At 58.5% G+C, this 24,735-nt stretch overlaps 1 protein-coding gene across 1 annotated transcript in view; it reads right to left on the bottom strand.

The window, feature by feature from the left end:
• Window positions 1-20,017, bottom strand: part of KCNQ4 (potassium voltage-gated channel subfamily Q member 4) — a 51,395-nt gene extending 31,378 nt beyond the window's left edge. Inside the window, exon 1 of the mRNA XM_042952167.1 lies at window positions 19,704-20,017. Within this exon, the coding sequence (XP_042808101.1) occupies window positions 19,704-20,017 (314 nt within the window). The remainder of the gene's footprint in view (window positions 1-19,703) is intronic.
• Between the last annotated feature and the right edge of the window lie 4,718 nt (window positions 20,018-24,735).

Below are 24,735 nucleotides of genomic sequence, written 5' to 3'. Positions count from 1 at the left end.
CAACTCAGAACGGGGCTCCCTGAGAGAGAGCACAACCTAGGCGCTGGACCCCAGGCACCACCCACCCTCCAGGGTGCCCGCGCCGCCCTGCTGGCCACTCCTGGCTGCACATCTCAACCCTTCCTGCAGCAGGTGGGGTGAGTGGCCCTGAGCACGCAGGCCAGGGCCCTGGAGCACTCACTCACTGCCTGATTCACTGCTGATTTGGTATTTACTGAGGGCTCCCCATGAGCCAGACGACAAAGACAGGCACCGTCCCTGCCTTCATGCGGTGTCCTGGGGGAGACGGATAATAAGCAAGTAAAGGTTGAAAATGTGAGATGATGATGGAGAGAAATCAGGTGGGGAAAGGGGAGAAGGAGCAAGGGTATGGGAGTTGGGGACTATTTTATAGAGGCTGGTTGGGGAAATAGCATTGAGAAGGTGACTTTTCAGCAGAGAGCTCAAGGAAATGAGGGAGGGAGCCACGCAGGTATCTGGGCAAATCGGGTTCCGAGGAGAGGGAAAAAGCAAGAGCAAAAACCTGAGCCAGAGGTTGCCTGGTATATTCCAGAACATCACGAAAGGAGTGCCCCCAGAACGGAGTGAGGAAGGGAGAGAGTGGTGGGCAGAGGAGGTGGGATGCAGATCATCTACCGGCCCCTGTGAGGATTTTGGCTTTTACTCCAAGTGGGATGGGGAGTTCTGAGCAGGGAGTAACACGATCTGACTGGCTGGCGTTTGCAACAGCACAGGCTGTTGAGTAGAGAACAGACATTGGTGCAGAGAGGGGATGGGGTGGGGGACGGTTGTGTGATTCAAGCAAAAGATGACGGTGACTTGTGCTAGGGGAATGGAGGTGGCAGGAGGTGAGCAGATGCTGACTCTTTTAGCGCTGAAAGATCCCCTAGAGTGAATCAATCCTCTCATTTAAACAGGGGAAACTGAGTCCCAGAGAGGGGCCTGATCTACCTGGGATCATACAGTAGATCGGCGGCATGGCTGGGTCTGGCACCCAGATTTCTTGATTCCTAAGGTAATGTCCTTCTGAGTTCTCCTCTTCCTGTAGCAGGACCCAGGCACCTGCCCCTCCCCCACCCCCATCTCAAAAATTCCCTCATCCAGGCATCAGGCTCAGGCCTTGCCCCTGCCCTTCCTGCTGTATGTGACAGGGTGGCACTGGGTTCAAGGATTGCCCTGGCCTCCAGCTACTTGAGCCCAGTAGGGGTAAGGGTCACCTCTAAGGAGCCTTCTGTCCTCTGAATCAGCAGAACTTTCGCAAAGGGGGGAGGAGAGAGGAAGAGAAGAATCCAAACCAGGGGAAAGAGCTTAGTCCCCAACACTTGGTTGTCAGCACTCCTGGAAAAGAGAGGGCACCAAGAGCTGACAGGGTGGAACAGGAGATTCAGGGAGGGCCGGGCCCCCTGGGGAGTACAGGCCCCAAGGCTGAGCCCAGCCTGGGAGTGCTATAGGCCCAAGCCAGTGAGCATCCCACCCAGTGGGAGGTTTAGGGGGCGTGATGGGGAGGGGTGTTTCAATGCCTTTGCTATCAGCAAGCAAAGCAGTATGCAAACTCATGGGCCACACCTGGGGCAGTTGGTTACAGCTGCCCTGAAAGCCTTGCTCCCCATAGGAACCCCAAATCCAGGCCCAGCTGGACTGAATCCAGCAAGACTGACTCCAGTGGGCCCTGACAGCTGGGAAAGGCTTGCTGTATGACCTTGGGCCAGGAGCACAACTTCTCTGGGCCTGTTCTGCAGCCAAGGTGGAAGGATGGTTTAGGAGGGTCTTAGGCTGGAAACCAGAAGCACATCTGCAGACATCCCTTCAGTTTCCTCTGCTTTTAACAGGAAAGGCTGCCCAGCCCCTAGTTCCGGCTGTTTCAGAGTCCTCTAAAAGGCAGGAGCCTGCTTGATGGCTCTGAGCTATTTGTCAGGGTTGGGGCTGCAGAAAGGAAGGCACAAGGGCATGGACAGAGCTAGGAACCTGGGTCAGTGTGCTCTCTATCCTGATTCTGCCACCACTTAGCTAAGGAGTTAGGGAAGCTGTCTCTGAGTCTGGCTTTACTCCTGAGGAAGGGTCTCTGAGAGCCCTATTTTTCGCTGATCCATCTGGGACTGGTGATTTCAGCTTCTCAATTGGGAAGTGAGGCCCTAGAAGCTCCAGAAAGAAGCTGCCTGTCCTGAGCAACTTCTGGAGTCTGAGGAGAGGATCTTTTACATTTCATTTGCATGGTGCTCATTTGCATAGAAAGGCTACCTCCAAAACTCCCCCTATAATTGAATAATAATAGCAAGGAGGAGTCAGGGTAGACCAAAGCAAAACTTTCAATGGCTCATTAACCACAGAAAGGGTGTTGGAGGTCAGGGAAGGGACTTATTGCATCTCTGGTCCTGATTCACCCTCTTCTAGCGGAGGAAGACAGAACCCTACAAGCATCAGAGCCAGAGGAACAGGGCTTGAATTCCGCTCAGATCCTGACCTCTGCCAGGCTCAAGAATTCAGCCTTGTGTGTGTGACCTTGAGCAAGTGAGCCGTCCCTCTCTGGGACTCAGTTTCTTCGTCTATCGAATGGGGCCAGGGACGCCCGATCTGAGTCTGGAGTCGGGGGATGGAACCAGTGCTGAGGGGTTGCGGAAAGGCTTGGGTTCACTTAGGGACACAGAAGAGGCTGACTCCGGGCGGGACTCCTCGGGAGAGGGTGGGGCTCCTGGGAGGAGAGCTCCTGGGGGACTCCTCCCCCCCGACGGTGCTCTACCCCCTTCCGCTGCGGGGGCCCCTTCCTCTGCTGCCGACGCGCAGCAGTTCCGTGCTCCGGGGTCCGCAGAGCCCGCCCCGCCTCTTCGGCACGGGGAGGGCTTATTACAAGGGGAGGGGCAAAAGGTGGGGGCGGGACACTGTGGTGGGCGGGGCTCCGAGTCGTCCCCGGGAGGGGCGGAGCTTCGCCGACACCCGGCACCACGCGCAGGAGGGGCGGGGGCGGGGGCGGCGCTGCGGCTCCAGTTACCTCCCTGCGGCCTCCCCCGCCCCGCCGGCTTCTTTTTCCGTTTCCAAATTAACAATTGAAAACGCGGCGGCCTGAAAGGCGAGCAGCGGGCCAAGCGGAAAGTGTGAAGGTGCCGCCGCGTCCCCGAGGACGGGGGCGGAGAGGGGGGCGCGACACCCTTACTGCCCGGGGCTTGCCCACCTAGTACCGGGTGAGGGCACTGAGCGCCCCAGGGCACAGAGGTGCCAAGGCCCCTAAGTCGGGTCCTGGCCTGATCCAGTCCCTCGTACTGTCCTGGCCTAGCGTCGCGGGACCCAGCGCCCAGGCTCCGGGTGGTGCCAGCCCTCGAGGGCGCTGGCGGAGGTGGGGGGGAGGCACTAGGGCTGGGTTACTACTTTCAAGGCTGAGTGCCCAGGAGGGCAGGTGCCAGGCAGCACCCTCACAGCACCGTCCTTAAGGGCTCCAGGAGTCAGCTAGGTTTGCATGTGACCTCAAGCAAGTCATTTCACCTTGCTGAGACTCAGTTTCCTCATCTGAAAAATGGGGAGGGAAGATTCAGAGCTGGTGGTGAAGAACAGGTGAAATGAGAAGATGCCTGAGGCTGGTCCACAGTGAATACAACAGAGAGCGGCCATTATTATCTTGTGTTGATAATGATGATGATATTGAGTCCTTGGCATCCTTTCACCTCTGCTGTCCACCAGTGGGGAATACTGGAATTGACTGGTCTTTTCCTCCCCTCATTTCCTCGGGGCTTCCCCAAAGCCACACTTAACAGATAAAGAAACTGAGGCCAGGAAGGTCCTTGTAAGGGGCTCCAAGTCATTTGTGAGTGAAAAGAACTAGGGCCTGAGCCCAGAACCTGACCTCCAGGCCTGGACTCATCTTATGGAGATGAACAGTCCCTGTGGCCAGGGCCCTGGGCATTAGACCTCCCTCGCCAGTGTCCTGAGACACGGATGCTGATACTAGGGCAGCTGGAACAAATGAGGGGTAACGGAGACAGTCCCCTCTCCCAGGCATGCAGGGGCATGGATGCAGCGAGCCAGAGGGTGGACACCCAGGAAAGCTACAGTTTCTGGCCCCCAAGTCCCCCATAATGTAAGCTCCGTGAACACAGCGACTTTATCCTGTTCACTACTATCTCTCCCACACCTAGCACAGGGTCTGGTGCATTGTGGGTCATCAATAAATATCTGTTGAGTGAATAAGCGAAGGAATGATGAGCAGGTGCCTTCTTATACAGCTGTGGCCTCCCACTCACCACTGGTGTGAACTGGTCTTCCTTAGGGAGGTGGGTCTGGGGTTAGGTGCCTCTCTCCCCAGCGTGGAGACACAGGGCCATAGAACGGGAGAGAAGGAGACAGAAGGAAGAGGGGACAGAAGAAGAGACTCCAGAAGGCAGAATAGAGGTCAACTCTTTCTGCACAGCCTCCCGCTTCCTACTCCTGTCCATGGAGGGACGAGCCCCATTCCTCCTCCCTCCAGCCACCTCTTCACTGACTACCATGATTCATCCCCACCCCCACTAGTCCATTACCTCTGTCAGTCTGAGTGCTCCTCCCCCATTTACAATCCTACAATGGCTCCTTACTATTTACCACCTAAAATCCAAGCTCCTCAGCCCAGAGCTTGAGGCTGGAAACACACAAGTGTCAGACACACTCCACCCCTGTACATTTCTGCCTTGGTGACTTTTGCGTTCTCTCCTCTCCTGGGGATGTTCCCCCTTCCTCCCCAAGAATCCCTGATCTGCTTTAGGGAGAAGTGCTTCCCCCAGCCCCTTTGGATTCCTAGCCCTCTCTAGGTACCCTAGGATTCCCTCCTGCTGAGGCTGTTCTTGCCTCTGTCCAGCCCCCACCTCCCCAACCACCGCCAGATTAGAATCCAGCCACCAAGGGCAAGGCCCTTGCTGGCTGAGTAGATGCTCAGACAGTATCTGGCAGGAATCAGGAAGACCACCAGGTCACCAGGACCTTGAGCATCAGTGAGTCAGGGCTTTCCACTGTCCTGGGAAGCCTGAGAACTCTGGGTACAGGCATTTGGGGATGGCTGCAGATGTGGGTGGGTGGAGTGAGGGCAAATACAAGCCCATCCTGAACACTGGCAGGGTTGGAGAAGAAGTACAAATGGGACACACAGACTATTAGTCTAAATATTTAAAAGTTTAAATCAAGCTAGCCAGCTGTTAGATAAACTATGTTTTACCCTTCCTGACGCATATACCTTCATAACGATCTGGAAGGCCAGGTTTGAATTTAAAATCTTGGACTCTTTATAGTTCCATGCTGGAATCTGGCAGGGAGGGGCTGCTACCCCATAGTGTGCCCTCTTCTCTTCCCACACTGGGCTCATCCCTCAACAGGGGGGCCTGGGGTCCACTCCTGCGGGCGCCCCAGCCCACTCTTCCAGGCTCCATCTACACTGGCTGCAAACAGCTGCTGTTGGTCCTAGGAGAGCTCACACCACTCCGGCCCTTGGGATGATGAACCAGGAAAGAGGCCTGTACATGCCCTGGCACAGACACAGGGATTTAGGGGTCGGGGGACTTCAGGGTTACCTGGAATGTGTTCTAGAATAAGCATGGCTGTGTATAGGCACTGGGTTGCTGGTATGCAGAGCCAGACAGGCTGAGTGGGTAGGATTCTGAGCCCCTACCTTTGAATCCACCCAGGGTGGCAATGCTTTGATATGGTTTTTTTTTTTTTTCTTTTAATGTTTTTTTCTTATTTTTGAAGGAGAGAGAGAGCATGAGCAAGGGAAGGGCAGAGAGGGAGACGCAGAATTCGAAGCAGGCTCCAGGCTCTGAGCTGTCAGCACAGAGCCCGATGCAGGGCTTGAACTCATGAACTGGGAGATCATGACCTGAGCCAAAGTCAGACCCTTAACCGACTGAGCCACCCAGGTGCCCGCTTTGATATGTTTTATCTATTGCCCTCCTGTGTCACATTTCATCTAGGGAACCAGATCTGCTTAAAACAGTCTGCAAAGCACTAATCTAGCCCCTTCCCTCTTACTGAGCATAGATGCTGAGGCTATGGGGTGTCAGTGACCATAGTCATACAGCACTTTAGAGTAAATCCAGGGTTCCTGCCTCCTGCCCAGACCTTGACTTCCTTGAGCACATTTATGATCTGTAAGACCCAGTGCCTTCAATACAAGCTGTTGGGAGGTGATGAGTGCCCAGCCCCTGGTGGGGTTCAAGCAGCCTGCAGCTGTAGCCTCCTGCCTTGGTAGGGGTCTGGCTCCTCAACTCATGTTGCTTAGCTCAGGAGTAGATTGAGAGGCCGGACCAGGCCTGAGAAGGAGAGGGAGTCCTGGTATAAATAACCGTAGGGGGGGCCGGGATGTTTGGGCCAGTCTCCTGGGCTACGGCTATGTTTACTGCCCGGGGGTGGGGGGGGGTGTGTGCATAGCCCATACATTTGCCTCCCTGACTTATAGCCAAATTTCTCCAGGAAGGGGTGGCCCAGGATTAGCCCCAAACACTCCAGCTCTGCACCCCATCAGGTCCTGCCCGTAACTCTGCCCAATGTGAGCCCTAACCCCCTCAATATCGCCCCACTGTTCAGCCCCAAGTGCTACACAACACGGCGTCTCCGTGAGCCCCAAATGCCCCCAGCATTTGCCCCCATAAGTCTCAACTCTGCTCAAATCGTGGGAGGGTGAAGAGCATGAGTACGGCAGAGGAAGGCCCCAAGCAGAGGAGCTGGGTATGTGCCAGGGATCTGAGCTGGGGCCACTGGGCAGGGGGGCAGAGACAAACCTCTCCCACGGCCCTGGCCAAGACAGAGGAGGGCTGCAGTCCCCGGATTAGGAGAGTGCAAATCCCTCTCCCCAGCCCAGTGCCCATCCCATGCCTGTCATGTGCAGAGCATTAGATGGCCAGACCCCAGTGTGAGAGGGGCGGGCAGGCGCCCTGTTGGTCACACCACAGCCAGCTCCTCTCCCTAACCAGCCAAGAGAAAAAACCCTCAGTGCAGAAGGGCAAGTGGGTCCCCTTCCCCATGGGACAGCAGCTGCAGTCTGCCCAAGCATGGAGGCCCAGGGGTTGATGTGAGCTGAGTTCCAGCCTTCAGGCCAGTCCAGCTTACCATACACACACACACACACTCTGCCCAACTGACTGTTGGGTCTTGCTTGGGACACTAAACTGATACGCACTGAGAGCAGAGGCTCCAAACTGGGGCCATGTCCATCAGGGGTCTTAGGTGCCTGGACACCTGGGCTCCAGCCCCATATCAGCTACTTCCAGCTGAATAACCTTGGGCAAGTCACTTCTCCTGTCTGAGCCTCAGTGTAAAATAGTGTAACAATATCTCCTCCAGGGTTGTTGGGAGAACTCAGTGGGATTCCACTGAGCAAACATTAATTAAGCCCCACAATGGGCCAGGCATGGCTTTAAGTGCTTTGTGGACCATCCAGTGGAGAGGGGGTGTAGCCTTTTTGTTTTTGTAGCATTTTTGTTTTTGTTTTGTTTTAAAGTTCATTTATTTATTTTGAGAGAGAAAGACAGCATGCATGAGCAGGGAAATGGCAGAGAGAGAAGGAGAGAGACAATCCCAAGCAGGCTCCTCGCTGACAGCGTGGAACCCAACTTGGGGCTCGATCCCACAAACCGTGAGATCATGACCTGAGCTGACACCAAGAGTCAGATGCTTAACTGACTGAGCCGCCCAGGCGCCCTAAGGTAGCATTTTGGACCCAGAGGCCGAGGCTCAGGGATGTGAAGAGGCCTGCCAAAGACCACCCAGAAGGCACCGGGTCCCCGGTCAGCTCTGCAGAAAAGTTTTCACTGCAGAAAGTTTTTCACTGTTATTTATAGGTGTTGGGGACAACTGAGACTTTTGAGCTAGGCTGGGCTGCAATCTGAGCTCTGCCACTGACGTAAGTTCAGCCCATGCCCTGTTCTGGGCCTCAGTTTCCCCATCAGTAGAATGAGGGGATGGGGTGAGACCGGTGATTTCCACACTCTATTGAGCTGCAAGAAAGGGAGGGGACAAAGAGGTGGGGCAGGCTGGGCCACCCGAGCTCTGTCCTCCAGGACACCGCACCACTAGCTGGGCCAAACCCCTGGGTGTTCTCGCGAGCCTGTTCTAAGGCCACTGTTCTAGGGACCCACATAGATCCTCAGCCCTATCCCCAGACATCCTTGCAGACAGCCTCCGGGCCTGCACCCATCCCCTCTGCTTCCAAAGGCTCCCTGAGCTCAGCCACACACACCTTCCCCCAGGCCAGGCTTTGCATAAGCAGCTGAACTTTCCCTACAGGCAAAGTCCTAGGGCTTCAGGCCAGGTCTGGTCAGGCTGCGGCAGAGTTCGTGGGCAGCTCCAGAGGAGCCACTCAGGGGGCTGGGCCGAGGGGAGGGGAGGGCAGAGGGAAAAAGAGGCCAAGTGGATGGCATCCCCGTGGCTCCCTGCCAGAATTTCCCCCCTTACCATCCTCCTTGGAGATCCACAAAGGCATTTCTAAAATACCAATCTGCCCAGGGTACTCCTGTCTTCACTTCCTTCCTTCTCCTCCAGGAAGTCACTGCTCCTCAGCCTGACACCCTCAGCTCATGTCCCAGCCTCTTCTCTGCATACCTCCTGCTCCCTCCAGGCTCCCACTCTCCTGACCTCTTGGAGGTCTTTGCAAATGCCATGGTCAGCCTCACCTCTGGGCTTTGCCCATGCTAGTCCCTCTGCCCAGAATGCTGTTCCATGCTCCTTTTGGCTTGGTTAACTACTACTCCTACTCATGTTGTAGGGCTCGACTTAAACCTCTTCCTCCGGGAGGCCTTCCTAGCCATGCCCAATTTAAGGCTGGGTTTGGCCCCTTTGTGCTGGGCTCCTACAGGACTCTGCACTCCCCGGACAACCATCAGCTTCTGGCACATCTCCCCGGGGACCAAGGGAGGGTCTGATTCACTACTCTGTCCCCAGCACCTGGGACAGTGACGGGCCCCAAGAGATTGCCAGTGAAGGCTTCCCAAATGAGAGAGCAAGTTCCCAGCGCAGAACTGGGGTGGAGGACAAGACCATGAACTTTGAGGCTCAGCTGGTTCTCATACTGGCTGCAGGACCATGAGGGCCAGTCAGGCATAATATGATGGGTAAGCCTTTGCTATTATTATCTCTTTTATTATTGACAGACATAGTAGGAGAGGGAGGTTGAGGCTCAGAGAGGAAGGTGACCGCTGGAGGCCACCCAGCAAGAAGGTGGCCTTCCCATCCCAACCCACATCCCCATATACACTGTGAGCGCCACCGCGCGCCCCCCCCCCACCCCGCCCCCTCACACACACTGACTGCGGCCCTGAAGACCCGCTCACCCCAGAGTCCTTGCACGCTCAGGCTTAAACTCCCGCCCTCCCGGGTGTGCAGCATTTACTGTCTGTGTGACAAAGGCACATGCTTAACCTTTACGCTTCAGTGTCCTCTTCTGTGTAGTGGGGTAATGATAGTACCTACCCCCAGGGCTCTTGGAAGGATTAAATGAAGTGATATTTGGAAAACATTTGGCACAATACCTGAGATATCTTTTTTTTTCTTTCTTTTCTTTTTTAAAGTTTGTTTGTATTTATTTTGAGAGAGACGGACATCGCTTCTCAGCCTTTTGGCTAAGATCAAGTGAGAGAGAGAGAGAGAGAGAGAGAGAGAGAGAGAGAACACTTGTGCCCGAGCTAGCAGGGGAGGGGCAGAGAGAGAGAGAGACAGAATCCCAAGCAGGCTCCACACTATCAGCACCGAGGCTGACGCGGGGCTCGAACTCATGGACCGTGAGGTCGTGACCTGAGCCAAAGTCGGAAGCTCAACCGACTGAGCCACCCAGGCGCCCCTTATTTATTTATTTTGAGAGAGAGAGTGAGCACGAGCAGGGGGAGAGGCAGAGAGAGGGGGAGAGAGAGAATTCCAAGCAGGCTCTGTGCTGTCAGCTCAGAGTCTGAGTCGCGGCTCGATCTCACAACTGTGAGATCACGACCTGAGCTGAAATCAAGAGTCGGAAGCTTAACCGACTGAGCCACTCAGGCGCCCCTCCCCAGTGCTCCCTTAACTGACAGGTGAACCCTGACTGTGGTTGACCCTGTCCCCACCCACCCCCAGCCCAATCTTGGCTAGAGCCCGAGCTGGTCCTCACTGCACTCTGGGTGCACAGGCCCAGAAGGAATGGGTAGTGGAGACTGACCATCCCCCTAATCCCTCCATCCCACCCAGACTCTTCCGGCCTTCGAGCTCAGGAGGGAGGAGGCTGGGTGTCGCCCAGACTCAAGGATTTCACACACGGGGTAAAATTTCCCAAAAACACTTGGGGACTGGTTGTCAACTTTTTATTTTGCCAAGTAAGGACATTTGAAAAAAATTCCCAGCCCCATCATTTCATAAAAGAAAGGACATAATCTCAGACTAAAACTCCTTTAAGTGGAATAAATTTAGCTTTATGAAAAAGTCATCACATTGTCCTTATTTCCTTCAATTTTGCCTTAGGCCACTGAGAACCGCATGGGTCTGCTGACGTATCTGAGCGACATCCGGAGCTTGGGCCGGGGGCCACACGGACGTGGGTTCGAATCCTGGCTCCCCCGTGGACAAGCTGTGTGATCTGGGGCAAGTTATTTCTCCTCTCTGAGCCTTAGTTTCCTATCTGCAAAATGGGAACAATGGTGTTTGCAAAGCACTAGCTCCTGGGAAGAAATCAGGCTTCCAGCCAGTGGCACCTCCCGGTCCTGCCACTGCCTCTGGCTGTCCCCCACTGCCCACAGGGCAAAGTCTACCTCCATAGCCTGATGATCCAGGCTCCACCCTCAGGGCCGCGGACACAACAACAGACTCTGCAGATCCTGGGGCAGAAAGGGTAGAGGAAGAGCATTCCACCCCAGAGCCTTTGCTCTCGCTGTTGCCTCCACGTGGAATGCACTCAGGATAAAAATCGCTAAAGCTTCCAGTTCCGTGCCTGCGCACAGAGGACCTGGGGTCCTTATTCCAACCTCTCTCTAGTTGGCAAAACCGTTCTCATCCTTCCAACCGCCTCAATGCCACCTTTATTCCCTTGGCTCAGCAAACATTTACAAATTACCAACCACACGCTGAGGCCCGTGCTCAACCCCCACCGGCCAGACCTCACAATCCTGGTGCAGAAGCGTCCAGAAGAACACGCAGGGCTGGTTGAGCGAAGCCAGCGGAGCGGAGCTCTGGGGAAGGGCCCCCTGTTGAGCCTGGGGTGGGGGTGTGCGGGGAGTGACTCCAAGAAGAGGTGGTCCTCAAGCTGAGAGGCGAACAGGAGTTCTTGAGATGACGGATGGGCGAGGGGAGGGAGTTTCAGGGCGAGGGGAAAGCAGAGAGAGCATTAAACAGCACGTGCTGGAGACACAAGTTGCTGCTTACGTGGGTCACTAAGGATGCTTGAGGAAGGGGTTCCTGCCTTGGGCAGCGAGGGTATGAGCGTCACCGTCAGGGGAGACTGGGGAAGGGTAGGCTGGAGGGAGAGGCTGAGTTTGAGGTGCCCACCAGAAGAGAAGGCAAAGCGTCCACAGGAAGCTCAGGGCTGGAACTGCGGAGGGGCAGGCTGTCATCACAGAGGTGACTCCCAGTGACACAGGAGGGCATAAGCCCGGCCCCCCCCCCCCCCGCCACAAAAACTCTGTACAGGGAGGAGGACACAGGGCAGAGCCCCGAGGAACCCCAACATTCTACAGGCAGAAGGAGAAGAGCCCGAGAGTCAAGGGAAGGGCGGGCTCCGCAAGGGAAGGCCCAACAGGCTTCGACCCTTAGGGGCGACGTGGCAGCGACCCGGGGAACCACGTTGTGGGTGTGAATCCTCCCTCCACTACTTAGCAGCTATGTTGCCTTTAGGCCTTCATTCCCCCGTCTGTAAAATAGGGCTAATTTATTTTTTACAGAAAGAGGAATGAAGGGCAGAGGGGAGAGGGCCGACAAGCTTGGGCGGCCTTCACTGCATCCCCAGGCTGTACCTCCCTCCCTCTGCCAGCCCAGCCCGGGTCACACTTCCGTCCCTCCTCTGTCTCTCCCACCAGAGTTCCAGCGATCCCCAGAAGTCGGGAAATTAGACGAGTGAGTGAAATCAGGGGTGGAATGCAGAGGGAGGCATTCCTCGGTCCTGGAAGATTACAGTACAACACCCATCCACTGAGGAGGCCTCGGGCAATCGGGTCTCTCCTCCTGGCCTCAGTTTCCCCATGTGTGAAAAGAAGCTAGCCGCAGGACAAAACGAGAAGCGGTGAGGGGAGAAAGGCCTATTTGTGCCCCAGGGAAGGACATCCCGCAGGGGTCTGGGTCCCCATTGGGCCCAGGGACCCATCTCTCCGGAAGAGGGTGGCAGCCAGGCCAAGGAGGGCAGGAGCAGAGGCGCCCGGGATTGTGCTGACAAAGCTGTTCCTTCTCCCCTCCTTTGCTCCCTGCCCCCTCCCCTCCCAGGGGACAGCCTAGCCCAGCAAAAAATAAACCCAAAGACGGTGACCTGGACGGGCCTGAGGCTCCCAGGGAGGAGTGGCAGGGAAGGAAGGGTGGCAGAGAGGTAGCTTGTGACCACCTCCCCCTCCCACCAAAGCCAAAAGATACCGGATTGGACCCCTCTCCCCCCAGCCCCCAGAGCTGGGCTCCAGGGAGCAGTCTCTGTTTTCCATTCTCACACTGTTAGGGAGGGGTACCGCTTGCTTGCCGAGGATAATTAGCGGAGTAGATCTTGTCCAGCCACGCTAGACATGGGTCCCCAAGCTTTAGAAAGAGCACCCCAGGGAATTCGCTCTGCCTCCTGGTTGTTGGGCAGTCCTTCCTGCTGTCTGACCTGCATCCCTTATGCTTCAGTGGGAGCCCTGCTCCACTGATCTCCAGCAAGCTTTCCTCCCTCTCCCACCTGCCTGGCCTAGATGTCTGAGGAGTCAGGAGAAAGTACCCCCCAGATTTCCCTGCAGGGACTGGGGAGGGCCCCTAGGCCAGAGACCCCACTCCACCCACTCTTCCCCAAATCTCCAAGAAGTAAGAAAGAGGGAAGGAACTGCTGAGCTCCAGCTCTCTTTGCCTCCCTCCCTCAGGCGCTGCCCACAGATTCCCAGCCCAATTAGTCTGCTGCCTGGGGCTGCCCCTCCCATTCCCTCCTCACCCCCCACCAGGTGCCAACCCCCAGGGCACGAAGATCCTGCCCTAGGGAGAGAGTTGCCCAGAAAGCCTGGAGTCCTAGGGGCACTTCATGGGGGCCCCAGAGGTCTGACCAGCACCCTCTCCCCACCCCCTTAGAGCCCCAGCTGGGTGCTCCAGCCTTCTGGGTGCCCTTCTTGGTGCTCCCAGTCCTCTGAGGGGCCCAGGGAGAAGGTGCTGGAGACTGCCCAGGTCCTCGCCTGGCAACACTCAGAGTCTATACGGTGGCTCTTCCGGCCCTCCAGAATCACTCTGCGCCTGATAGCCCTGAATGGTCCACTTTCCAGTTCAGCCCCATTTTACAGGGGAGGAGAGTGAGGCTTGGGGATTGGGGTGGCGTGGGGGTGGGTACCTTCCCAGCAGGTGTTGAGATCTCTGAATCACCTTTGGGATTCCCTGTCCCCATTCCCCAGGATGATACACTCAGGAGAGAGTGGGGTATCGCCCTCCTCTCCCAGCAGCCCCCCCCACTGTCCCCCTGAGCACCATGGCTGTTCTTCCATCTCCCTGGGGCCAGGCTCGCTGCAGGGTTTGCTAACGTGGCTCACACCTCAGCCTGCCTGGCCAGACGGTGACCCTGTCGCATACACGCTCCTCCCCCCGCACCACACAGACATGCTCACACTTACCCCCCAGACCTCTCCGCCAGTCCCTGGGAGAGGAAGCAGGAAAGGCCAGTGGCCAGACAGTCTCAGCAGCCTTCTCCCTGGGTGCCAGTCCTAGGTCTGTCTCCCTGTGCCCAACCCCCCCCCCCCCCCAGGCCTGGTGGAGAGCGTCCTAAGGATCCAAGTTGGAGTCCTGGCACCACCCTTCACTAGTTACGTGACCTGGTACAAGGTAGCATATAGGTGGGTGGCACCCTCTCACGGGCCTCACTTTGCTCAGAGGTGAACGCGGTTACATGAGGGACCACAGGAAGGGGCTCAGGCTGGGGCCCTCAGGACCCCCGCGGAGAGCTCACACTCTGCCCCCTACTGGGCCAGCACCCGGTCGGACCCTCCCCAGGAAGAACAGTGAAAATGACAACAACACAATAAGCCGGTGCCCATGCCCGTGGCTGCGGCCCATGCAGGGCACAGAGCAGGTGCTTTAACCCACTTGGCCTTGACTATCCCAGAGGCTGGTATGGTCATTCCCAGCTTTCAGATGATAAAAATTGAAGCTCAGAGACGTGAAGTAACTTGCCCAAGGGCACATAACCGCTAAGGGTAGAACCAGAAGTGCACCCAAATGTGTCCGGCTCAGATCCCATGCTCTTAACCCTCGGTGGGGCAGCCACTGGAGACAGGACACGTCGCCCCCTTCTCCACCCCAGCCCCACGACTCCCACACTGGGGGTGTTAGAGAGGGGCTGCCCCCAGAGTTCCCCGCTGGGCCCCTTGGCCCATAGGAGGGTCAGTCCTGCGCAACGGCCCCCGTGCGTGTGGTGCGGGGAGGAAGGGTGATGAGCCGCTCTGAGTCGGGGAAGCTCCCTGCGTGGCCTCCTTTGGAGCAGGGGCAAGGCCTTGGCCACAGACTCTGCAGAGCTTTCCTCTCTCCTGCTCCCCAGGCGGGTCGAGCTCCCTTGACTGGCTCAGAGAAACTTCAATTAATCACCCACTCAAAGTGCTGCCATCAGCCCAAGAATAATCACCTCTTGAAACACTCCTGGCTCCAACATTCAAGAATCTAGGCTTCCACGGCAATACGGACTGAAGTTAGTCATTCAGCACGGCTTCCTCAACGGCAGGAACGAATGTACTACGGGGTTGGGGTGGGGTAGCAGTGAGGAATCTAACCTGCTCCGGTGACCCCCAAAAGAGAGTTCGGGCAGGAGGGTGCAAAGGGACCTAAGGGGGAGGGTGGGGAATAGAAGGGATAGAAAGCTGGCAGGATGGTCTCTCCATTCGCCCCCTCCTCACAAAGACCAGACAAAAGAATTAAGAACTTAAAAACAGCGGCACAAAAAAATTGGGGTCACGCTCCAAGGTTGTCCCCAGCATCAGGCCAAGTTCTTGGAGCATCAGCCCGGGGGGGAGGGGGTGAGGAACACTGTCATCTCAAGTCCTGACCTGGGAGGCAGAAGGCCTGGGCTCCTGGCACAGTCATACCACGGATCTGCCCCTTTCCGTGCCTTGGTGTACCCAGCAGCACACTGCAGGCCTGGGCAGAAGGGCCTCAGAGGGCCCTTCGGGGGAAGCAAAGGCCAGCAAAATTCTAGGAGGCCACCCACGCTGCTCCCACGCGGGCCTGAGGCCGCCCTCCCAGACAAACGCACAAATACACACAGACCTGTAAGGGCAGCCCCGCAGGTATGGACAGGCGGGGGGCAGAAAACTCGGGAGTGGGGTCAACTCCGCTCTGTCCTACGGGTCTGGGCTGGGGCCGCAGGCCCAGGTGTGTGTCTGTGAAGCGAGTGCAGAGTGGACACAGCTGTGCATTAGGTTTCCTTTCACTGGATGCCTGCTGTAGGTGCGTGTGTGACATCCACGGCCGTGGGTGTCCAACTTGTAGTGAGCGTGTGCATGAGGCAGGCCGCTGAGGGTGCCGCGGGGACATGTGTGCAAAGCCGTGAACAGCAGAAGTATGACTGCCTTGGGTGAGGCTGGGCAGTTTCCACCCAATCCCACAAACCCTTGTCACTGCCCACCCCCTGCTGCCTGTGTGCTGGGTGCTGGGGCCAGAGAAACCACTGACACAGGACTACCGCGCCTGGGGCTGGGCCTGGGGCTGGGCTGCTTGCCGAAGCCGAGTCGCAGGAGAAAGACAGCTCTGAGTCCGACCTAGCTCTGAGCAGGCTCCTCAGTGACCTCTCTTGAGCCTCAGTCTCCCCATCTGTCAGAGGAGGAGGAGAACAGTACCCTCCTCAAGGACGTGGTCTACGGAGAGCACTTAGCATGGTGCCCGGCCACATAACCGATGCCCCACGCGTGATGAGAAACTTCAGTTCAAATTCCAAGGGCCAACCCAGGCGGCTGCAGGGAGCAGGGGGCGGTCCTGGACAGGAAGTCAGGAGTCTTTGCGTCTGGTTCTGCATTTGCTTCTCATTCACTGTTTGACTCGGGAGCCTTAGTTTTCTCATAAGCAAAATGGGCTGTCAAAATGTGAGGACCCACCTAGTGGGGATGCCTGAGGGCTCTGGGCCCCCTCTGCTGGACTTATTTCCAACCCAGGCAGTGATCTTTCTCAGATGGTCAGGGTGGGAGCTTGGAGGACTCCCGGATTAGGAGTCTAGGGCCCCAGGAGTGGCGGCCACCTCCTCCCCTCCCCATTCCCACAGCTTCTGACCCCAGGGACAAGGCTGAGGAGGATGTTTACAGAGTGTAAACCTTCACATAGAGAAAGTGCTGGGCAGCTGGGGGCTGGAAGCAGCCAGTCTCACAGTGGCGCGGGGAAGATGGGAAGTGATGGGGCCTTGCCCTGTATCAGCCCCTTCCAGCGCTCTGGCTTCAAAAGGGAGGCTGGGGTGGCCTTTGAGAGAATGCAGCAAGGAGGTGAGCATCCTTCCCGAAGGCTCAAGAAGCAGGATGGGCAGTGATGTGGTATTTCTCAAAATTCAGAGAGCAGGGTCTATAAAGGGTTGAGGGCTTAAGCCAAAGGCTGGGGATGCAGAGGAGGGACTGGCTGAGAGGACTGGGAGCCTAAAGAGAGGTGAGAGAGCTCAGAGATGGGCCCACAGTCCCTCATGCTGGACCTCAGTAAGGAGAAGACCGGAGTTAGCGGTTCCCACTTCCCAGAGGCCACAGCTGCACTGGCAGGAGAGGAAAAATCGGGGCTTGTCTTCTGGGTAATCTCCCACACCTCGGTGCCAGAAAAGGTGCGGGGCCCAGGAGGACCTCGCTGGCAGGTGTGAGGGCGGTGTCGCCTGGGGTGAACAGACCCAGCTCACCCCAATTCCCTCCTTCTGAGCCCTCCTCTTCCAGGCTTTTCTGCCAGGGCCCTCCTACTTGGGCCTGAGCCTCTGGGAAGGGGGTGCTTGCTAACTGTGCATATTGGAACCCCTACGCTTGAGCTGCCTCTGAGCGCCATTGTGGAGTGGGGAAAGGATTTGACCAACAGTGCAGCGGGAGAGCTAGAAGTCCAACAGCAGGAAGCACTTCCTGGCAAGAACAGCCAAGACCCTACAGTGAGTGACTGAGAAACCCCACACCTGGAGCGCCTCGAGAATGGGAGAGGCTTCCTGTGTGGGCCCCCTCCACCAGCCCCAATAATAACATCCATCTTTTACACTCAGACCCTTCCAGCTCACCAAGCTCTTTCCCACCTATTACCTTATCCAAGAGGGAGGTCCACAAGGTTGGGGTTTCTAACCACTTTGATGGCCGAGACATCTAAAAGCTCAGAGAGGCCCAGCCATCAACCCAAGATCACACAGCACACAAGAGGTGGGGCTCCCAACCCCTCACTTCCTTTGATCTCTAAGTTAGATGACCAGTTCCCTGAGAACTCCTAAATGTCTGGATGTTTTCACACTGCATTTCCTTCCTCAGAGCTCCTGAGATGCCTCATCCCTGGGCTCCCGGGCACAAGTGGTCAGAACAAGCGTGCCCCTGGCCAGGGCATTCCTGGCATCTGGAAAGGGCAGGATGTGGGGCAAAGGTGCCAGCGGATTTAGCTCCTGGAGAGGAAGGAGAGGCCCTTCCAGAGGAGGCAAAGACAGTGACTAGCCAGGTGACATGAGGCTGGTCCTTCACCTCCAGTGACCCCCGTGGAGACTGAGAGGCCAGGCCTCGGGACTAAAGACCCCCACCCCAGAGGTCAACTGGCTTCCCCAGGCCCAGCCATGCCTTGGACAAGTCATCTCCCGAGAGGAGCCCATGGAAGGCACAGCACTGTCTGTGTCTCAGCCTCCTTGGGCACCCCAGGCTGCAATGCAAGCAGTACAACCACCCTTAATTAGCAGTCCCCCTGCTCCTCTCACCTGACTCCACTGTCCCTTGTACTGTCATCACTCCAGCAGTCCTCTCTGCCTCGAAAAATATTCAGCTTGGACCCTCCCAATGGGCACGGGGGGGGGGGGAGGGGGGCGGGGTGGGGTGGGGTTGAACTACTCCTAACAGCTGACCATGACCCTAAACCTGACCTCATGTCCTGACAAACTCCACTCTGCCCCGGGGCCTAGCCCAGCGGGGGTCTCTGCACAAAGTCAAGGCTACACCTCCACCCCCATCCCCACCCCTGCCCCCAAGCATACTGGCTGAGAGAGTTCTTTTCCTCCACCTTCCCTATGGCCGGGGTGGGGGTGGGGGGCTCTTTTGCTAGCATTTTCCTCCCCTGCACCTCTGAAATTCTGTGGGCCCAGTTAGGATGGGGCAGAGGCAGGCAGGAAGACAGACCAAAAGACAGGAAGAAAAAGACAAGTAGAAGAGTGAGGCAGGTGGACAGGCAGATGGACAGATGGACAGGCAGGCACACAGAGGGACGGAAACAGACAAGCAGAGGGACGGCTGGACAGTTAGGGGGAGAGATGAATAGACGGGCCAACCACACACAGGTGGAAATTCCGGCACAGGGCCAGCCAGACAAGGCAGAAAGACCGTCTGACAGTCAGGTGGGTAGGCAAGGGGACCACCCAGGAGACCCCAAGACCAGAGAGCCCTCTCTGAGAGCAGCAATAAGGAATTAATATCGGTACATTTTCCAGGGACCGGAGGTCTTTCTCGGGCACCTCCGGGCGTCCCAGCGCCAGGCCCGGCCCTTCAACTGATATCCGCGGGGCCTCTCATGTTCCCGGCTGGGCCAGGCCGTCCCCCAAGACTGAGCTCTAAGCTGCCAAAATTCACTCTTTACATCCAAGAGGGGTCAGTGTTTTTGAAAGTTGTAGGAGCCCGGCAAGGGGGAGGAGGGGGCCCGCAGCGTCAGTGTTTCCAAACCTACCCCTCTCCTCTTTCTTTTTCCCCAGGGTGCCCAGCGCCAGGCCTGGTGCAGCAGCCAGCGAGCTGGGCAAGCTAGCAGGGCCGCCCGCTGCTGCCACTGGGGAGTTGACGGTGGAGGGGAGGCTGGGTGAAGACAGACATACAGCACACACGAGTGTCGGGGCTCAGGTGGTTCACGGGGACCCCCAAACACCTACAATGGGGGGCCAGCCCCAGAATGGGGTGGAGGCCATTCCTGGACAGGGTCATCTCCAAGGGGAGCCCGGGGGGAAGCCCACTCTGCCAACAAAGTTGGGGAGATGGTGACAGAAAGTGTGTGGGGGCCAATGGTTCCTTTTGTGTCTGGGGCACAAGGAGACAGGCAGGGAAGAGGAAACGGGACCCCGCTGTAGTGGCTCCGGAATGCAGAGAGGATGGGGGACCAGAAGCTGGATGTGGGGAGTACCTGGGACAGAGGAGCAGGGGTTGGAGATCAGGATGAAAATAAAGAGTTGCGGTGGGGAGGTCAGAAGCGAGGTCAAGCGGGGATCAGGACCTGGGGATCAGGGTTAAGGTCAGACCGGGGGATCAGAATCGGGCTCAGGCTTGGGGGTAGAGAGGAGGGTCGGTCGCGGGAACTTGGGGGGGGGGGGGGTGCGGGGGGCGGAGTCATGGCTGCCGACCATCCCTGGGGAGCCCCGGGCTCGGGCAGGGGCCGCGCGGGGGTCGACACACGGGGGCGCGGCAAGGGGCGCAGGGTCGCAAACTCACATGAAGACGTGGTAGACGAAGGCCCAGCCGCGGGGTCGCTCCAGCACGTTGTAGACCCAGTTCTGCAGGCGGCGGTAGCGCTTGTGCGCGGCCGAGGAGCGCTGGCCGCAGGCGGAGCCCGAGCCCGAGCCCGGCCCAGGGAGGGGCGCGCCCGGCGGCAGGGGGCTGCCCAGAAGGCCGAGGCGGCGCGGGGAGCCGCCCCCGCCCGCCTCGCCCCGCTCGCTCTGCACCGCGGTGAGCGCCACCAGCTCGGCTCGGGGGGCGTCCCCGGGCGGGGGGGCCAGGCCGAGGCGGCGCGGGGGGGCCTCGGCCATGGGCGGCGCCGGGCAGAGGGGGGGCCGGGGCCCGGCTAAGGTCCGGGGCGGGCGCGCGCGGGGCGCTCAGCGGCGCATGGCTCGGACCCGGGCCCGGCGGGGCAGCCCGGGGCCGGCGCGGGGCGGCGGGGGCTAGGGGCCGGGCCGGGGAGGCGCGGGGGCCGGGGGCGGGCGCGCGGAGCCTGGGGGCCGCCGGAGCCCGCACTGACCGCCCGCTTCCCCGGCGACTGGGGCGGCTCTTTCCGACTCCAACTCTCTTATTACGCGCTCCATGCCGCTCGCCTTTCCACCTGCCTCAGGCGCGCCGCTCACATGTCATCCTCCCCCGCCCCGCCCCTCCCCCGCCACCCCCGCCCGCCCCGCGGCCGCCTTCCCAAATCGGGAGGGAGCGAGCGGGCGGGCGCGGCGAGGCGGAGGGGGGCGCGCGGAGCGAGCGGAGGGGCCGGGCGCGCCGGCCGCGCGGGCCGCCGAGTCGGTGCCGGGACCCGACCGCGTGGCGGCGGCCCCCGGGGGGCTGTGGCCGCGTGCAAGTGGCGTGCACCGCCGCGAGGGGCTGCCGGGCCCCGAAGGCCGGGCTGGGGTGGGACGCCCGGTGTGTGGCTGCGGAAAGTGGGGCGTGGAGTGTGGAGTTGCGGCCGCGGCCGTGGACGGGGCTCGGCGTCCCGTGGAGTTCGGGTGCGAGTGGATGCAGAAGTGCGTGCTCCGTGTGTGCAGAGCGGGCGGCTGCGGGTGCGCGCGGTGATGGGATGGAGTGCGTGCAGGTGTGGGGCGTGGGCACGATGGGGAGGGGTGTGAAGAGGAGTGTGCACGGTCCAGGCCCCGCTGGGTGGTGGCGGTGGAAGCGATGAGGTGTGTGCCCCGTCGGGTCGTGCCCTTAGTCCGCTGGGCGGCGTGTGTAGAATGTGCCGGTGCCGCGTGTGGCTCGGCGAGCAGCTCCTACCTGAAAGGCCTGCTGTCCCAGCGCTGCCGAGCTGGGTCACAGTGTGTTGCACAGTGGACCCCGGGTGTGTCCGTTCTTCCTCCCACCCCCAGCCCCACCCCCACGTCTGAGCTTCCCTTCTTCGTGTTGGGGAAAGAGCCTCCTGGCTGGCCACCCTGCCCTGCGAAGAGTCTCCTCTGATGGAGGGGCCTGCTCCCAGCCAACCCAGCCTGAACCGCTACCTGGCCTCCCTCCCAGGTCAAGGCACGTGGGTGATGGGAGGTGAGCTCTGAACTAGCGCTGCGGGCCGGACAACTTTCTCCCCAGAGGCCCACAGAATCCCACCCTCAAACGGGAGGCTCTTTTCCCACGAACTCCCTCTCCAGCTGGAAAGTTCTTGGTGCCTGACCTCCTCTAGCAGTAGGGGGCAGCCCTTTCGTTCCCTTTAGCCCTCTGGGCCCTGCGCGGAGTGGTAATTTGGGTTTCCCGATCCTCCTTCCCTCTTCCCCTGACGGAAGCCTGGGCCCCACCAGCCGCTCCTCCTCCGGCCCTGCCCCAGGGTGAAGGCTTCCGCAGCAAACTCTTCTCGTTCCTCCGGGAGGATCTCGGGGGACCGAGCGGAGCGGGAGGGGCGGGGCAGGGGGCGGGAAGGCGAGCTCGATTCTCAGCTGTCAGCAAAGGCAGCATTGATCTGCTGAGCGCCTGTGGGGGAGGGAGAGAGGCAGATCCGCAGGCGGCGGGGAGGGGGCTGCCGGGACCTGGGGGGTCCCCGAGCCCAGCTTGGCAGCTGGCCCACACCCGTGCCCGGCTAGTGACCCTTTTCCCTCTGCATAACACGGGATGCCTTCTGGGGTCTGACCTGAATCTTTCCTGCTGCTCCTTGAAGCTGCAGGTGTGCCCAGGGCCAGAGCCTGGTGCCTCTGGGCAGGTTATGCCCCGACCTCGCTGGTAGCTGGTGAAGGTTTCTGGACCCCAGGGCCCAGCTACAGATGCGCCGCATCCTTCCTGTCTCCCTGTGGGATGAAGCTAGCACCCCCTAGAGATGCGGCACCACTCTCTTGTACTCTATGGGACTGTCTGGGCTTCCACAATCAGGGAGGGGTCCTGTAGGGTAGGACTAAGAAGATCTGAGGACTTGAATGGTAGGTGGAAAGAAAAGCAGTTGTTAAAGGATCTGGGTTGTTCCGGAGATCTTTTTGAGGCCGTTCTGTGGCAGAAACGCCACTTGAACCCAGGTTGCCCTTACCAATACCCAGAATATCTGACCCTGGGTCTGTTCTTGGAAATCTGATCTTTAAGCTTAGCGTCACCTCTGGACCCCACGGTTCTCTTCCCATCTGAGATGCTGAACAAGTCGCTGCCTCTCTTTGTGAGGAGCCCTCACTGCCAGGAGAGGGCCCCTCATCACCTTTGCCAACTCCAGCTCCAGACAACCTCCTCACTGGCAGCAGGAAAAGGAAAGAGACCATGGCTGCCGGAGGGATGGAAGTTAGATCTCAGGAAGGACTTTCATAGGACACAGACTTTGCCTGTTTCTCCTGCAGGGGTGTGTGTAACGAACGGAGGGACAGGCCCACTCCTTTTTAAAGTGGAAAGACGTGGACTCTTCTTAAGGGGTGAGGGGAATGGAGAAGATGGTCCTAGGAGGCCATAAGTGGTTTATTTGGTGTGTGTGTGTGTGTGTGTGTGTGTGTGTGTGCGCGCGCGCGTGCGCATAAGGACTGGAAGAGGCAGAGGAGAAAGTCCGGTTCCGAGAGGACAGGTGGCCACTGTGAGGGTCACCCGGTGGCCTTCCTGCCCCCATCCGGATTCCCAGGACATGACTGGGAGGATGGACTTTCCTCACCACAGCCTTTAGTGACTAAGACACTTTTCTGAGCAAACAGCTGTCTCAAGCTCTCTCAGTCCGCCTCCCTGCTGCAGGGGTGGGGGTGGGGGGGGCGCTGTGGCTTCCCACCCTCCTCCTTCTCTTCCTCTCTCCCACCTGTTCCCTGCACCCCACCCTCAGCAGCTTCTTTCCCACCCCCCAGCCCCTGCACCTCTCCCTGGTAACACTGCCTAACACTACCAGAATGTCTCCACTCTGCCCAGACCCACCTGGGCGGGTCCCTTCCCCACTATGGGCCTCAGTTTTTCCATCTGTACCAGAAGAAGAGGGCAGGACTCCAGGATCTCCTGTAGTTCATCACTGTCACCATCATCCATCAATGGAGCAAGTATTGATTGAGAGGAAGGATGGGGAGGGAGAGCTCCCATTTGCAGGGCACCAGCTGTGTGCCAGGTCCTGCCCCATCTGAGACAGAGAGCAGCCATTTGCATGTGTGGAAGCCGAGGCTCAGAGAGATACAGGAACGCACTGAAGGATATACAGCCCGTGGGTGACCCCAGAACTGGCTGTGACCTGTCCTCCCTGCTGGCTGGCACCTGCCTACTATGCACTGGGATCCTGGGACCAGTGCTGTAGGCTGAGGGGAACTGTAGATGGCCTGATCCTTGTTCTTCGTGGCTCACCCCTGCCAGGGGTGGAGGCTCCCGGGTCTGTGAGGGTTCGGGTCTAAAAGTGTCTGGGACCTCTGTCCCAGGGCCAGGCTCAAGCCTGTCATTGACTATAACAGCCCACCGGTGTGATCTCAGGTCAACCAAAGGTGCAGATTCTTTTCTTGGAGTGGGAAGCGGGGTTTTAAGTCTGTGGTTTTCCGATTTTACTAACAGTGGAATCCTCCTTATAGACAGAATCGTAAAGTAGCACCCCAACATGTAAGAAGTATTCAAGCACAGGTGTTCTGCTTGGGTTGGGGTGAGGGGGGGGTCGAGGTTCCACCCACCCGACTTCCTCCTCTTCCCTCTCCCCCGGGTTTTCTTACAGCTCTTAGGGCTGCTAGAGGTCAGACAAGGGAAAAGTCTCCACTGGCAATGTCTCCACAAGGGGACAGGGGCATGGGGGACTCGGAGAGGTGCGGAGAAGTGCAGCCAATGACGCCTGCAGACCCCGTTAATGAGGTCCGGGCTAAATGCTAGGCCTTATCCAGGGTGATCCGCCTGCATTGTCTTATTTCGGCACCCCAACCCAAAACCCTGTGATGCAATGCTGCTTACACCCCCATTTTACAGACAAGAAGACTGAGGGTCAGTGAAGAGACTCATCTAATCTTGCTCTCTACCCCTGTGTTGTAGGGTGTGTGTGTATGTGTAGGTGGGGGGTAGGGATGGAGAAGTTATAGAGCAGAGGGGAGGAAGGGCAAGCTTGGCAAGGGGGACACCAGGGGCCTTGAATGCTAAGCTGGAGGGTCCAGTTTGGCCTGATAGGAAAGAGTCTGGCCACAGCCTTAGCCTGGCCATGCTGCAGAGGTGGGGCTCCATAGGAGAGGGCTCAGGAGGGGTGGAGTTGGAGGGATCGGCACCCAAGGAGGCCGGCAGTGCCAGGGGCAGAAAGAGCGCCGAACTACAGGTCATGGCTGGGCTTCCTGCCTCTACCTCTGGATTAGCTGGTAACCTTGGGCAAGCCACTCCACCTCTACCCCACCTTGCCCAGCTATCAGGAAGACTGAATGCATGGGAGAGGGGACATGCTGTGAGAAACTCCTAGTCTTAGCAGCTCTTCTCAATCTGGGAAGGCTTCCTAGGAGCAGGGGCTTGGCGTGCAGGGTGGGGTGCACACGGGGTAGTGACATCACTTGCATCATTCACTCCCAGGGCTCCACTCCACTGTGAGCAGGAGGAAGAAGTATAAAGATCAGGCCTGCTTCTGTTTCGCAGTGAGGCCAGAGAGAACAAGAGACTTAGGCCCCTTGGCAGGTGG

The sequence above is a fragment of the Panthera leo genome, chromosome C1 (assembly GCF_018350215.1).
Source record: "Panthera leo isolate Ple1 chromosome C1, P.leo_Ple1_pat1.1, whole genome shotgun sequence".
Classification (NCBI taxonomy): domain Eukaryota; kingdom Metazoa; phylum Chordata; class Mammalia; order Carnivora; family Felidae; genus Panthera; species Panthera leo.
This window is presented reverse-complemented; position numbering and strand designations above follow the sequence as displayed.